General features: G+C 36.1%; 1 protein-coding gene across 1 annotated transcript in view; it reads right to left on the minus strand.

The window, feature by feature from the left end:
• LOC124167234 (zinc finger protein ubi-d4 A) overlaps window positions 1-15050 on the minus strand; it is a 28119-nt gene that overhangs the window by 10845 nt on the left and 2224 nt on the right. The window contains exons 3-7 of the mRNA XM_046545106.1: window positions 12571-12830; window positions 10464-10607; window positions 9812-9884; window positions 6991-7326; window positions 1844-2185 (exon numbers count right to left, since the gene is read on the minus strand). Of these exons, the coding sequence (XP_046401062.1) occupies window positions 1844-2185; window positions 6991-7326; window positions 9812-9884; window positions 10464-10607; window positions 12571-12830 (1155 nt within the window). The remainder of the gene's footprint in view (window positions 1-1843; window positions 2186-6990; window positions 7327-9811; window positions 9885-10463; window positions 10608-12570; window positions 12831-15050) is intronic.

Consider the following 15050-nt stretch of genomic DNA (forward strand, 5'->3'; position numbering starts at 1 on the left):
ATAACAATGCCAACAAAATTTTGACACAAGTCTGGATTACTAGTAGATCAAAGTCTTGTACAGATCATACACGAAGACTTTAAAGTTGTCATTAACATAAGGTGTTAAATGTTTTTCTCTTACAACTTAAAAATATGGATATTGAACTTTAACAGTTTAACTCAAAGACTTCTCTCTCATTCCAAGGCTAATAACAGTCCTTAACACTTAGAATACCAAGGCAAACAAAATGCATTCCAGTAAGTACTTCTCAAGCACAATATTATTTGACAAGTAAATGAACCTATCACATCTCATGGCTCTTAAGAAATAAAATGTTCAAATAAAACAGCAACAACCGAGAACAAGACCTCATACTCGGCACCTAAGCTCATTGATATAACAGGACACGTACGACAACTTTTTTACAGTCTTTAGAAAAATTCTATAACCACAATGAATTTTATCCAAGGAGATATGAGCATAAAATGCAATGTTTAAGCCAATTAAAGTCTCATTTGCAGTTCACTTCAGTCTTGCAGTTAAATATATTTAAAATTCATCCAACTTCTTGAATTAATCCTAAACTCTACATTTTTGTGCCTACTCAATAATTTGAGCCATTTTCTAACACTAACTTGAGGCGCATTCTAGCAGTATGCACTAGATAATTCAAATTCCTTTGAACTTGGCCAAAGATGAACTAATTTTCTTACAATGGAGTGGAGACAAACTATCAAGCAATCATAGTATTGAGACTAATATTTTTAACAAAATAGTTGGCACATAAGGAGGTGATGGCACACTGTAGCCATCATTCACTTTTTCCATAAAAATGAGATTGCATCAATCAAAGTCTAGCATCAGATGCTTCAATCCACCTATTCAAGATTTTTTTTCAGTAATAACATGTTTTGAACACCATAATTGAGAGAAGAAAAGTCATAACAAAATCAGGAATTTCAGATTCCTTATATTTCTTCAAAATTTTTGGTCCCTAGAATGAATGCAAGAGGTGAAAAATTTATCAATTCTCAAAAAAAAGGGATAAAATGGTCACGTACTTGAAAGTTAAAAATCAATCTATTAGCGGCAGTTTTAAAAAGACCTAAGGGAGACAGCACAAGATCATCATGAAAAACATATAAATGAACCTGTACAAAAATTAACCACGTTTCATTTTAACATTCACAAAGATGATCAATTTAACAATATTTCCCAGCTAAAGCGTAATGATTAAATATTATTAAAATAGTTATGCAACAATGAACAAACATACTACAGTATTTAACCCAAGAGGCGGAACTTCAAAGAATGACCTCGCAAACTGGTCTGTAGATACTGTCTTTAGTATCACATTCAATCAGTGAGAGAGATGGCAGTACTCACTGGAAAAGCATATTCAACAAATTTGAAAAAATTTTCCTTCCAAATCCGAAAGAACAAATTTCAGAGAGCCACAGAGCATGTCTAATTACTCCCCATCCTTGACTTCTTGGTACTCTAAGAGTTAAAGAGGGGAACAATTGACCAACTTTGCAAACTTTGTGCCTGTAGTGTAAACAATGACAGATGTGTCACCAAAAATGCGTTGAAATGCTGCACCAGCCGATATAAGAGATGAAACGATGCATGTCTTGCAGAGGTGTTCAAGCAGACATCAAGATGACACAGTGATAACGTCCATATAAGGCGGCAGCGAGGGAGAGACACTCAAATCCTTCACTCTGTCATCAGTGTCCTTTTGCTTTCCGTCCCCTCGTCGATGGAGCAGCGTTCGATGCCTGTAACCTTGTATTAGAAGCACCCTCTCTCTTCCCAGTCGTACATCCACCCCTTTTCCGTTTGCGGTACTTCCTCTTACCTGAACGACCACAGTCTGAGCAAGAGACCAGCTCCTCTGGACGTCCTGTTTTCTTGTTCTCTGTCGCATCCCCCAGGCAGAAGTCGCAGTAAGGGGACGGCTGGGCTCTCTCCTTTTCTTCTCCCAGATTTCCACTCGTACCCGATGCACTGGATCCCACAGGGTTAGCTGTGCCGGTGGAACCGCCATCGGCACCTTTCCGTCGCTTCTTCTCCGAGGGTGGTGCTTCCTCTGAGCCAGAAGCTGAGCTATTGGAGCCCTGCCCACCTGAGCTTCCAGATGAACCGGAATTGGGAATTTGCTGCGACGCTTGAGACCCATGCCGCCCTCGACGTGTCGAACCTACACAGGATAAACAATAGAGTGGTCAGTCAGCAAATCGTGACTAACAGAGGGACTGCCAACTGTAGTATTAACACTCATTTTAGTGTACATTTCACATCACAGACATCACTCAACTCTCAAGAGTTAATAGGACAAAACACATAAGCACTACTACAAATAGACCAAAACAGATCAGGCAAGACACTATTAAAATACAATCTAAGCATCCTAACTTGCATGCAAGTTCATTTACGATACAATTACGAGTACAAAAAGATGCAAAGAACAAGTATCTGAGGATGATTTCATGCAACTATACTCACTGACAAAAAAGGCATTGAAAATAAATAAGAGGCATTCCTCATACACAAACTTCACAGTCTTTTTCTTTTAATCTTAATTACCAAGTCAGGCCAATTAAATGGAATAAATTTTAAGACATGAACTTCATCTTCTTTAAGAGCTCTATACCAGAAATGGGAAATGGCAGAAACAGTCTAAGAATGCTGTACTATAAAGTTACAGGCAAGAGAAGCTCCATCACTGCTGAACACCCTCAAATACCTAAAATGAATAAGGAATTAATTGGTGAACACCCAAGTGTTCATAATTGAAAAATAATATTTATCCTTTAATTACCTAAATGCTAAGGGCATGTTTAAGAAGTAGTTGAAAAAGAGCACCAGTTGAATACCATACCAAATTAGGGAGGTTACTAGATGTTATGCATAAAAACACTTAGGACCTTTCTTGCATTTAAGTACAGGTCAACAGATACATCTGTTTGCTGCACAATTGCACTCGCCTAAGAATATCTTGGGGATAGGAAGTAAAGTGACACTATCACAGGGCAAAAGCCCAAAATAAATGCTTGCTTTCAAACACTACCTAAACCAGACAATCACGTTATGCAAATCAACCCAATTAAAATGACAAAGTACAAACAATGCCTCTAATAATGTTGCGGAACAATGTGTGGAAGTTTCCCATAATTTTACACTTGATAATTTTAGAGTATTTCAGCTTTCGACTTAGGTATAAAAATTGCATTGTACCACTTGTTTTAACCTCTTCCGAAAGATGATCCCGCAAGTAAAATTATCATATGAATAATAAGGCAACATTAAATATGACTTATGGGTTGTAAGCAAAATCCAAACAGTTAAAAAAAAATATAGTCACAAGTGTTATTGCCCAATAATAAAGCAAACTAAAAAAGGTCAAGAGGAAACTGGGAAACAAAATTATTTACATAAAATCCAACAATTTGACACCCACATGCATACCGAGCAGTCAAACCCATTTGCTGCATCGTTATTTCCATGAATTTTATTGCGTGACAATATTTACGTATTGTATTGATTTAAACCTTAAAAAAATAGCTATATGTAGACGCAAGTTCCACACAAATTTTAAGTTTAATCACACCTATTTTTCCATAATAATTACCGATATTATCCCCTTACCCAACCATTATATGGCAACTATGCAACACCAGCATGTATTCATAAGCATCAAGGGTAAACAATCCTGATTTACTAATGCCGTTTTATGAATGAACCACGTAAACTCCAGGAGGGTCATGATTTAACCATTTATCTCATAACCCCATTAGTCCACAAACCATTCATTCTGTACCTTGCATGCCAAATGTACACGAACATAAGTACTAATCGATTTAGAGTCTTTTCAAAATAAGATTGTGATAGCTGACACAACTTGAAGATCACAAACGAGACACATCTTAAGCCATTGTCATACAGAAAGCAATACTGATTTGAAGTAAACAGAACAACAGACGATCTAATATTGCTCAAGCCTACATCTCATCATCTAACTTGCAGAAGAAAATTAATGTGTTAATTAAAGGTAGTATCCATTAGATAAAAAATAAAATTTAATTTCACGGTTATAAAATGTGATCATTTAATAATAAAGAATGAGATTTGATGCAAGCCCTGAATGAAAATCTGACATCAGAGCATAACCACATAGGGCAATGGCCATGACATTAATGCAGCAATTAAAATTAGTGTTCTAGAATGATTGGTGGATGGAAATAATTAAAACTTGAATATCCTGTGATCAACATAAATTGAATGCTTTCTACTTTCAACAAAACTAGCCCTAAATACGTACCAAGGGTGAAATTCGCAATGAAAACATTTTACCTAGCCAGAATTCAAATCCGTATCTCTTAATAGCAGGTCAAGTATGCTATCAGTCATAACACAAAAAACAACTACTACCTTCGAGGGGAATTTCAGACTGGATATACAAAGCAAGATGTTTACTTTTGAAGTCCATACTGTAGAACAAGAGACTGAGGTCATGCTAAGCCACTGGTGAAGAGAAAAATCCTACTTGGTAGCTATTCAGTGATGGACCATTTCCAATGCATTACTCCATACAAAGTTACTTAGAGTAATAGTACTGCCTTAAATATTGACCTATTTTTATAATTGATACTCAAGATCTACTCACATGAACTAAGTTACAAGTAGTCTCAATTTGCAGAACCAAGTTCCTCATAATCTTACATCGGCCTACATCAATTCCATGTCATGTTGCAGTTTTCGAACACACTGACAAAAAATTACAGACTACCTGCACCTATTCCTTTGATGGTTTCATCTTTTGTAATCTACAGGATAGTGCTAACTATTTGGAAAATAAATGTTATTTATACCATTGTATTCAGCTTAAGTCTTAAAGAAGTAGTAACCACACTTGATTACTTTGCTTTGCGTCAGGCCTTCACAGAGAAAAAGTTATACTTCAACAGTGCAGTAATTTTAAATATATACCTTCTTCGATGAAACTGAATACAGTGAAACCTCGATATAACGACACCCCACGGTGCACTAATAAAAACTCGCTATAGCGAATTGTCGCTTTAGCGGAGGTGGAGCAAATGATAGCCAATATACCTGTTGCGAATATATATACAGGAACAGGAGTGGTGCGGCGACAGATAAACATCTATCCGATAAACGTAAGCATAAATCCAGACGAAAGGCGATGTTTTTTGCATCACTAAATTTCCTTACTCAAATAACGACTAACTATTCAAACAATTTATAAGCGCCGCACTGAATAAAAGTCATGCAAACATTGTTTCGTCATCATTATATTTATCGAACGACAGTTTACCACATAAATTTGAGACTGAGCACTCCATTAACTTCATTTCTAACAGATCGCCAGCAATTACAGAGGTTAAGGAGTCTTGATGAAAGTCTTCCGGCGGTGAAACCCTCGCTATGGCGAGAGCCAACACCGAAAGGGTCTCGTAAAAACGAATTTTTTAACACTCTTATTATAGGGTCAATTGACGGTGCATCGGCTATCTCTCGTAATAGCGGGGGTGTCGCTATAGCCCGTACTCGCTTTAACGAGGTTCCACTGTACATATACATAATTTGATTCGAAGATCAAAACTACAAAAATGAATCACCTAACTCCGTAAAAAAGCTTCAAATTTATAAGATGCGAGAGTACCAACACAAGAAACAAACATGTGACTTAATGCACAACAATTACAAATATACAATTCTTTCAGTGTAAAAAAGCCAAAAATAAACAAACAAAACTTAGCATATCCTACACTGCCATGGCATTATTTGATTCCTGGGAACACATAAAACTTCACCAATATAGTTAGAAGTTAACCCTAAGCAAAGTTTCACATGATTAACTCCAAAAGTGACTCATCCCCCGAAAAACATAAGAACTTGTTCAAGCAAAACAAAACTTATTACAGTAAAATGAACCCATTCTTGGCTAAAAATATTAGTAACGTCAAGTATCTACCTCTTTGATTGTTAAAAAACTTTTAAGTTTACATTTCATTAAAACCATAAAATTACAGACTAGTAAAAATATACCGAGTATTTTACCAAGAACTGATCAAATAGAACCAATATTTTTAAGCATTCTAATGCATACACAAGCATGAGTCTGGCAGAATTTTCACTAGACAACCTTCAAAACATGGAACCCTAATGAATTAGAAACTTAGGAAAGCCTTTAAATTAAATCTTTAGTCACCTCAGTTAATGTATATTTACGTCGTACTTACATTCTAATGCATGAAAAAAATACTTAATGTGCTCAAAAGATTCTGTTTCAGCAACTGAATTCAGGTCACGTCATGTGCACAGCGAAAGGAAAGATATGATTAAGTACCAGAGAAGCATACATTAAGCAAGTGCCACTAATATTAGGTGAACTCCATTGAAAAAAAAAACAATAAAATAAATTTTCCAAACTGTCAAAAAACAGATGATACTAAACAGCTTATCTCTGTTTGGAGCAGGAAGAAGTCACTCTTCATCAACCACAGAAAATTATTCACTAATAAAGAAATATATCATTAATGCAACAATCAGAAATCTAAACACAGTAACTCTATGATATATGCAGAAAATAACAATATTAAATATCAAACAACTAAAATAAAAAAACAGAAGTTCAAAAAAATTAAAAAATAGGAAAAACATATATAGCACATCATAGACAAAACCACAGTAACAAGCAACACAGGCATCTTTAAAAGCAGTTAAGTTTACGCACAAACAATACCAAGATACTTCACTTCAGATAACACAACACACTTTCAATCATAATTTTTATCTAGCCAGGAGACCAAGGGAAATAGGCTTTATTTTAACTTGTGTTTTTTTTCTCTATTTCACTTGCTCGTGTTATTTCCCTTTCTCAAAGGGCAGCGCGTGCAGTGCTCCACTTTGGAAGGGGAGCGCAACACATGGCAAGGAGTGCTTTGGAAAGGTGAGATATCAGTCCCGGAATTTTCTTCGAACCTGCAGCTCCACCTGTGCCGGTGCCAGACGCTGAGTGATCCGCACCACTGCTCCCGGCAATATCCCCGCCACCCCGAGAAGATTTAGGCGTGGTCGGTGTCGAGGCAGTCACTGGCGCTCCAGCACCACTAGTGGCACTCCCTCCTGATCCCCCACCTCCTGTAGCACCCTCCACGCTGCTCACCGATGCACCTGGGGAGCCGCCGGCGCTGGTATTGCCTCCACTCACGCCCCCTGACGCCGCACCACCACCCTCCTCCTCATCGTCCCGATCCTTGTGCGAATGGGTGTAGTGGTACGTCAGGCCAGGCCTTGTCTTGTACCTTGCGCCGCACACTGAAACAGTACACTCGGATGAGGAGAAGAGAGGGCGGCCTTGCATGGAGGTGCGCATGTCGGATCAACAGGGTTGTTACAAGATTCCTGAATTCAAATTCCCAGACTTTCCCTTAAACATCACTCTTCATTACCCTGGAATTTTTCAAACTCTTCTTTCAATCATTACATAACACTTCTGCAAGACTCTGCCAACTTCACCTGTGATTCAACAGGGTTCCCACTCTAACAGAATTATAAAATTCACGGTTTTTTCCAGGTTTTCACGGTCTATATTTCGTCAAATTCACGGTCTGTTTTTTTTTTATTTTAGGAATAAATATTGACATAAAAATCACCAACCGCACGTTTACTAAAAATTTACCAAACGCGATAAACGCCGGCAATGCAAACGCAGCAACGAAAGTGCTCTTTTTATGTCGCCTATCGTTAACAAAATTTAGAGCCGGATAAATGTTGTGAGTGGGAAAATGGAGGATGGCAGGGAAGTGAAGAGGTGTCTGATTTTTCGCAAGGATTAATGAGCACTTTGGTTAACGGTCTTCCAATCACAGGCTTAAGATCTGTGTCTCGTCATGACACACGGACCAACAATTGCACTTCGAATATAGGTGCGCAGACAAATGCGTGGACATTGCTTGCAAGTTACTGACCTTGAAACATGAACGACATATCGATTTTTCTTTTGAACGGTCAAGTGTAGTTGTACAATCAAGTTTGAGAGGATTTTAAGGTTTTATAACGAAATTCATGGTTATTTCCAGGTTTTTTCACGGTAGACGAAATTCACGGCTTATTCACGGTTTTAAGATTTTCACGGTTGAGTGGGAACCCTGTTCAAGTTCGCCCAAGATTAACACATCGTTCATCTGGTTATCTAGAGTAGCTCACATGGCAGCAATATTTTCATTGAAGCAAGGCAAGGCTTAGCATGGAGAAGAGGTATTTTCTTCCAGAATCTCTCGGAGGTAAGACAACAAAATAAATATTTGACAATTAAGTACAAACAATGCATTTTTAATTAATCAAATATCAAATGAAATTTTTTCCGAACTTTAATTTCCCCAAAACAATAATTAAAATGGCTTTCTATGCAATTGATCTTTTTCCAAAGGCATATTTACAGCGTCTTTCCATGTGAAAGAAGCTAGCCTTTAGCAAGCTGACAGGGTGGTGGTTATTTTGATTGCCTCATCAGGACATAAATTTTCCCCTAAACCATGGATGAGATTTCCTAATTTCCCTGACCCAATTTAATTCCCTGACCTTTACCTGAATTTCCTGACCTGTAACAACCCTGGGTCAAGCTAGGAAGGAAAGAAAGATGGATGATTGGTGGTATGAAGGTCTGGAGCGGAGAACGAGGAGCAACGACAAAAAAAGCCAAGACAAGGTTAGTTGACCAAAATGTGTGACTCTCTTAATGCAGGATTGGAGTTGTTAGTCACGACTCAGTGATAATGCAGCTGCAGCAGAGGCGTAACTAGCGTGCACATGGATAAAGGCCCAAAGACGCTAGGTGGATTATAAGAAAGCTGTGTGGAACAATCTTCACACAAAAAAATCAGTAGCTGTACAACACTAGCTATTCATATTCCTTGGAATACAAAGATACACAGTGAACAAAAATCAATTAAGTTTGGACATATAAAAGTATAAAGAATCCAGCACCCACCTGTAAAATTAAAACTTGCCTGCTTTAAAAATATAACCAAGAAAATGTCATCAATCTAAATTTACGGTTAACTTAGCAATGTAAGCAAATACGGTAGCTGAATTAAAAACACTATTAAAGGTGTATGGACATCAGCTTAACCACATCTGAAACATCATTTGGAACGTCCCTGAACCGATGACTAACCGAAGAGAATTAAAAGCAGTTTACATCAAACCCTTGGATATTGAGCTGCAAACCAAAGCTGCTTATTCATAAACTTCATTTTGAACACACTTTTCAGCTAACTTTAAAAAGCAAACATCTACAGCAACAGATGTAAATAAAATATTGTTCGTGGTAATACCACCAACATTAAACAAACATGGAAAGTACAAGGGAAACCACACTAATGGCATAAAGACATTATGCTTTGAGGTAGAAAACAATCTAGCATAGGTGATATGGAAGGGACAGAATATGTATGTATTATATATACTACAGGGAATAAGATACATGTAGATGCATAAGGTTATAGAACAATACTCTACAAGGAATAGAGAACCATCACCACTGACATATGCATTAATAATATTCATCACTACCAGTGGCAACATTCAATGTATGTATGCCAACAAGGTTTAAGCAGTATCAGCTTGGTGTGCAGGGAAAAGTTATAAAGAGCAGTGGGAAAGGAACATATCCAAGGCATCCAATTATTAGTAGAAGCATGGTTCATGTTAATGAACTGCTCATAACTTTCAACTAAGGTTCATCAGTCAAGGGCACTGAATCTATCATTCAATCAGATACAGACTGATGTGCACTTACGTTCACAGGAAAAGGGCTTCTCGGCATCAGTCAATGCATCGTAATTGGCTTTCTTTCTCCCACGACCTCCACCCTGAAACAAAAAATTGCTGATTGAATTAGGAATAATGAAGCCTATTTTTCAAACACAATAGTATAAAATTAAGCCATAAACTGTAACATAATTATGAACATAAAAAAATAAAGATAAAAAATTGAAGACTAAAACTTGATAATTATTTATGCATTCAGGGCTTTTTATTGATTTAAAAACTCACTATGTCACCAGGTAGCAAGATTGTTTAAGTCGCATTCATGATGAAATTAATATCAAAGGCAGAATGACAAAAGTCGTACAAAGGAGTTGTGTTCCTTAACATGTATAAAGTAAAGTAATTCCACGATATATTAACAGGCCTGATTAATTTAATTTTAAAATACTAAAGATTAATTAAAATTAGAAAAAATTCATTATAACAAGAGCCATTTAAAGATTATAATATCGATTAAAATATTACACGGAAAATGCTAATCAACAGATGTATTGCAGCCTATTCCTAACAACTATGAGAGTTGAAATCATATGAGCCTAACTTTCTAATGATGAATATCCTACTTTTTTGGCAATGCAGAGCTACTTAAATTATGAAATTCCATGTCATATATTACTAACCCTCGCAACCTTCCCTCCTCTTTTCTTCTTCCTCTTGCTATACGTCTCCTCATAGTCGTAATCAGAGTCAGGATCGGGATCATCAAATCCTTCCACATCTTGAATATCTAGCTCATCATAGAACCATGCTTCTTGAGGAACAAACTGAAATTAATGGTAAACACTACAGTTACATACAAGGAAATAATCATAAAACAACACTACAGTTACATACAGGAAATAATCATAAAACGATTCTATCTGCCCACCATTGACATCAAGAACATTAAAAAACTAGGAATGAGGAAAAATTACAATTCTTTGCTTAACTCATTGCAAGACTTAACTCAGAAGATAAGACTGACATTACGTACAGGAAAATAAAAAAATGATAAGTAAGGAAATGGTCTAGTCTTAAGATGAACACTCACTGCAAACATAAATAAGCAAATAATAAAGTACTGAACTCATGGTATACCCTGATTTTAATTCCATTATGAGGCCTATCATGAAGAGGCGACAAAAAATCTGGCTCATAAAATAATTTGTTCTAAATTTTGCGCTAAATGATAAATGAATCAAGCCGTTTATATTCGCATAGCCTACTTAAATATGTATGTATTAAAGAGTAGAAGCCCAACATAGAAGACATTAGAGTATGTCATATAACAAGAATTACATAATAAATAGTGATTGGAGGTTTACCATCAAAAGGCCCACAACTAGCATATTTATAAATAAGAATATAGTGAAGCTAAGACGTTCATTCCACAGTTTACTCTCTATACTTTATTTGATGGTGAAGCTGCAATTAACTTACAGTAATTTACCTTTGGTAGTATTATTAATCAAACATGACTAGAAGATAAGATTCTTGTCAACTCTACCATATATTATGCCTCTCCCAGTCCCCACACCAACTGACTACGGCCCCCCATCGTAACCTGCCCATGCTCATAGGTACTTGTGTTTTCCTTTGGTTAAGATGATCTCACATAAGATACAGGAGAATAATCATTGATCCAGTCAAATGACAACAGAAAGCAGTGGTATGGTTAATGGATAGAGTTAACTTGGTTTTGTTCCAGCGAAGCAGACCAAGTGGATAATGGATACAGCACATAGCCAACACTGATCTGACCTTTACTCGGCCACAGTCTGCCTTTATACAATTGGCTACCTGATGAGCAATAGTTGTTACATGGAAGCTCTGTGTTCTTTTTTCTAAGCACTTAGGAAGAAGCAAAGTCATGATCACAATGTGTGATCACTGACCCACATAACCCATCTGTTGCCTAGCACACGACTTATGAACGCAACCGTTTGCCAAGGTGTCTGGAGTATGATTTCTGATGGTGATCAATACCACAATCGACCTGCAATAACATCCTCACTCATAACGAAGCCCAATAAGTGCATCTTAAAAACAAGTAATGAATAATGTTTTCTACCTTGAAATATTATTTCACTCAAAAACTTCCGCAAAGCCATAATTATGGCAAGAGATTACGTTTGCTAAATCATCATTAAGTATGCAAAAGCATACAAAAATGGCTCTTCCACCTTTTCCACACATCATGTAAATGAGAGAAGAATGGGAGGGGTGACTCATGGAATTACATGTGATTTGCCATTAGGAGCAATTAATTGAACAGGCTTTCACTGTATCCATAACTGTAAATAACAGAAGCTTAAAAACACCATAACTATAAATGATACATATTTTTTTGCAAATCACTAGCAGCTAAATGAGTTGCTTCAATTTTACAATTACCAATGGTTCTGACTGAATGGTTCATTCTGCATGAGCTGTAGGCTAGGGTGAATCGTACTTTCAAAGAGAGAAACTTAGATTGCGGCCAATACTCATCATTTCACAGAACATCAACAAAACACCAATTAACCCAAAAAATTACTGTAACTTTAAGGAGGTGGAATTCCTTCTACATAACATAACACTAAGAAAAACTTAAACAAAATTTTGACCTACAATCAGAGACCTGACATTATAGAAAATTCTTTAAAATCAGAGTGCCTAAGGTACAGTTTAAAATTGAAAATTCAATTTTGATGATCCATTAAAACAAATTTAATTATTTATCTAAAACATAAATAGGTAAGACTTTACCTTAGGGGCATCTTCCTTGACATTTGTACTATCTTTACTGTCTTCATTAATAGCAGCTGGATTCTCAACAGTGCTAATCACATGAAGGTCAACTTCGGGATCAACTTCTTTTCGTGGTCTAGGCTGCAAGAAGTTCATCAAATACTGTCTCCGTTTCTTCCTCCATCTTTTTGATGGATATGTGTAAATCTGCCCCTCCACCAACCCTGGGATCCTTTGCCTCGGACTCATAAACAAATTAGAATGATTCTGAGCAACACCTGAAATAAATCAAAGACAAGCATTAGTTCATTGAACAATGAAAAGGCTGGATGAATCTGTGACTTGATAATTCTACCCATGCAGTATCTGCAATCAAGTGGGATAAAGATCTCAAGAGATAAAGAAGTACTCATCTCCTCAGCATGAAATTACAAGCATCCCACTTTAAACTAACATTACAAACCAACAAACTTTAAAGTAACTCAATACATTATAATGAATTTGCAGCTGATCTGTAGCAATAACACCTGTATCAATAACATCATCTGCCATGCTTAAAATCCCACTTTTTACAAATGCTAGTACAGTGGAACTTGGATAATTTGAACTTCTTTAATTCGAATATAATTTTGGATAATTCGAATGTTTGGTGTGTGAAATTAAGCTATAAATTATAGGGTATAAATATTCTGTTAGTCAATAAAGTACATTTTCAATGTTTTTAATCTCTTTGGTTATTATGATTCTATAGCAGTGTACTATGCTATGACATCTTGTCTAAAGGTATACGATTACAAGTTAAGTTGGTAGTGCACAGCAGTTCAGATGTTGCTGTGGACATTTTAAGGTTAGAATAAAAATGTTACTATACTTTACTTCGTAGATCATTGAAATAAATATTCCTGTTTTAAGGTTACTTAAATCTTGTTAATGGACATTGATCAAAGTATTTATATTTCATGAGTGTCAATTTAAGAAAGAGGGTTGAATTGAATTATGAATTTTATTGTTTTAGACCTAATTATTAAGGACTTCTTTAATTCGAATTTCTAACTAGAATTACTAACTTTCACAACCAGAAAAGTGATCGCTCGAGTGATTGTTTTCTGAATCACACGGTCCCTCCCGCTGTCACTTATCGCATCATTTCTGATATCACAGCTTGTTGTCATAGGACCCGTATAATGAAGATATATAGCGTGTTTATCTACCTCATTCCCACGATTGTCAAACATTGTGCTGCAATTGCTCCATATGGGAATGCATTCTGATTGGCTGATATGGGGTTCTAGTGACGATTTCAGCGACGGAAAAAGTGACCAGGTGAGTGATAAAAAAGTTATGGGAATCCTCATTATTAGAGTGATCGCGAAGATCATTTGCGAGTGTTCACTCAGAAACAACGGTTAAAATGATCGTGAGATTCAGGCTTAAGTGAATCCTCCTTATAGTTAAATTTTGGGCAAGAGGAAATCGTAATAATTTAATCTCTCTCCTCACATGCACTAAATATTATGGTGACAAAAGGTTCACCTCAAAGGTTAAGACAAATCTGATAGTTGACACATAAGATATTGACATTTCCGTTATTTGTTAGCAATATGCCCACAAATTGGAAGCACATTCTTATTCGTTCATGGTAGGTTGGTGTGAGAGAAAAAAGTGTCACGAATAATTATTTAAAACATAGTATTATTAGAAACTGTGGTGTGCTGCACTTCAATCTTATGAGTATTACAAATATTGCAAAATGATACCTCTCCCAGCGATTAGTTTTATAAGGACAGCTCCCAGAGGAAATTGAAAAAATCTGTTTACACTCCTTTAGATCATGTGATATGTTCGTTTGATAAACTTGTATCGTTGAAAAAATTGGGGAAACCAACTCATTTCAAGGCTCAAAAATCAATGCCTTATATCTGTATGCTTTCATCCTTAAACTTTTGCATATTTTATTTCATTGTTTGACTACTATTGCGTTCAATTCACATGCCATTAATTCAATTCAGCGTTGTATTTGCCATTGCAAGTATAGCTCAGTTTCTTTGATTTCATGGAGTACATCCCTCCCCCTCGGAGAGTGCAAAGGCGGTGTAAGAGACATTAAACGAAAAAATAATGACTGAGTGAATGAAAATGAAGAAAATAATGATTTTTTGAGGAATAAAAGAAGGTGACAATGAAACATTTTTAAATCTTTTAAAAAAACCGCCCATTTAATAATAATAATAAAAAAAACATATCTATTTTGAGTACATAATCGTTGATTTTCTCATGCAATTCCATTACTTTATTTCGCTGCACATTGAGCAAATTTATACTATTGTTTTCAATTTCATATCCAGTACTGCTGTTTATATCTCTATTAATGTCATCCATTATATGTGGTATTACATCAATATTTTATTGTTTACTTGTCTTAACATTTATTCTGTTGTACTAGTCACAAACGAGTATACTTTTGTAACCAATGTTTGGGACATACTGTAATATATTCT

The sequence above is a fragment of the Ischnura elegans genome, chromosome 10, assembly GCF_921293095.1.
Source record: "Ischnura elegans chromosome 10, ioIscEleg1.1, whole genome shotgun sequence".
Lineage (NCBI taxonomy): Eukaryota > Metazoa > Arthropoda > Insecta > Odonata > Coenagrionidae > Ischnura > Ischnura elegans.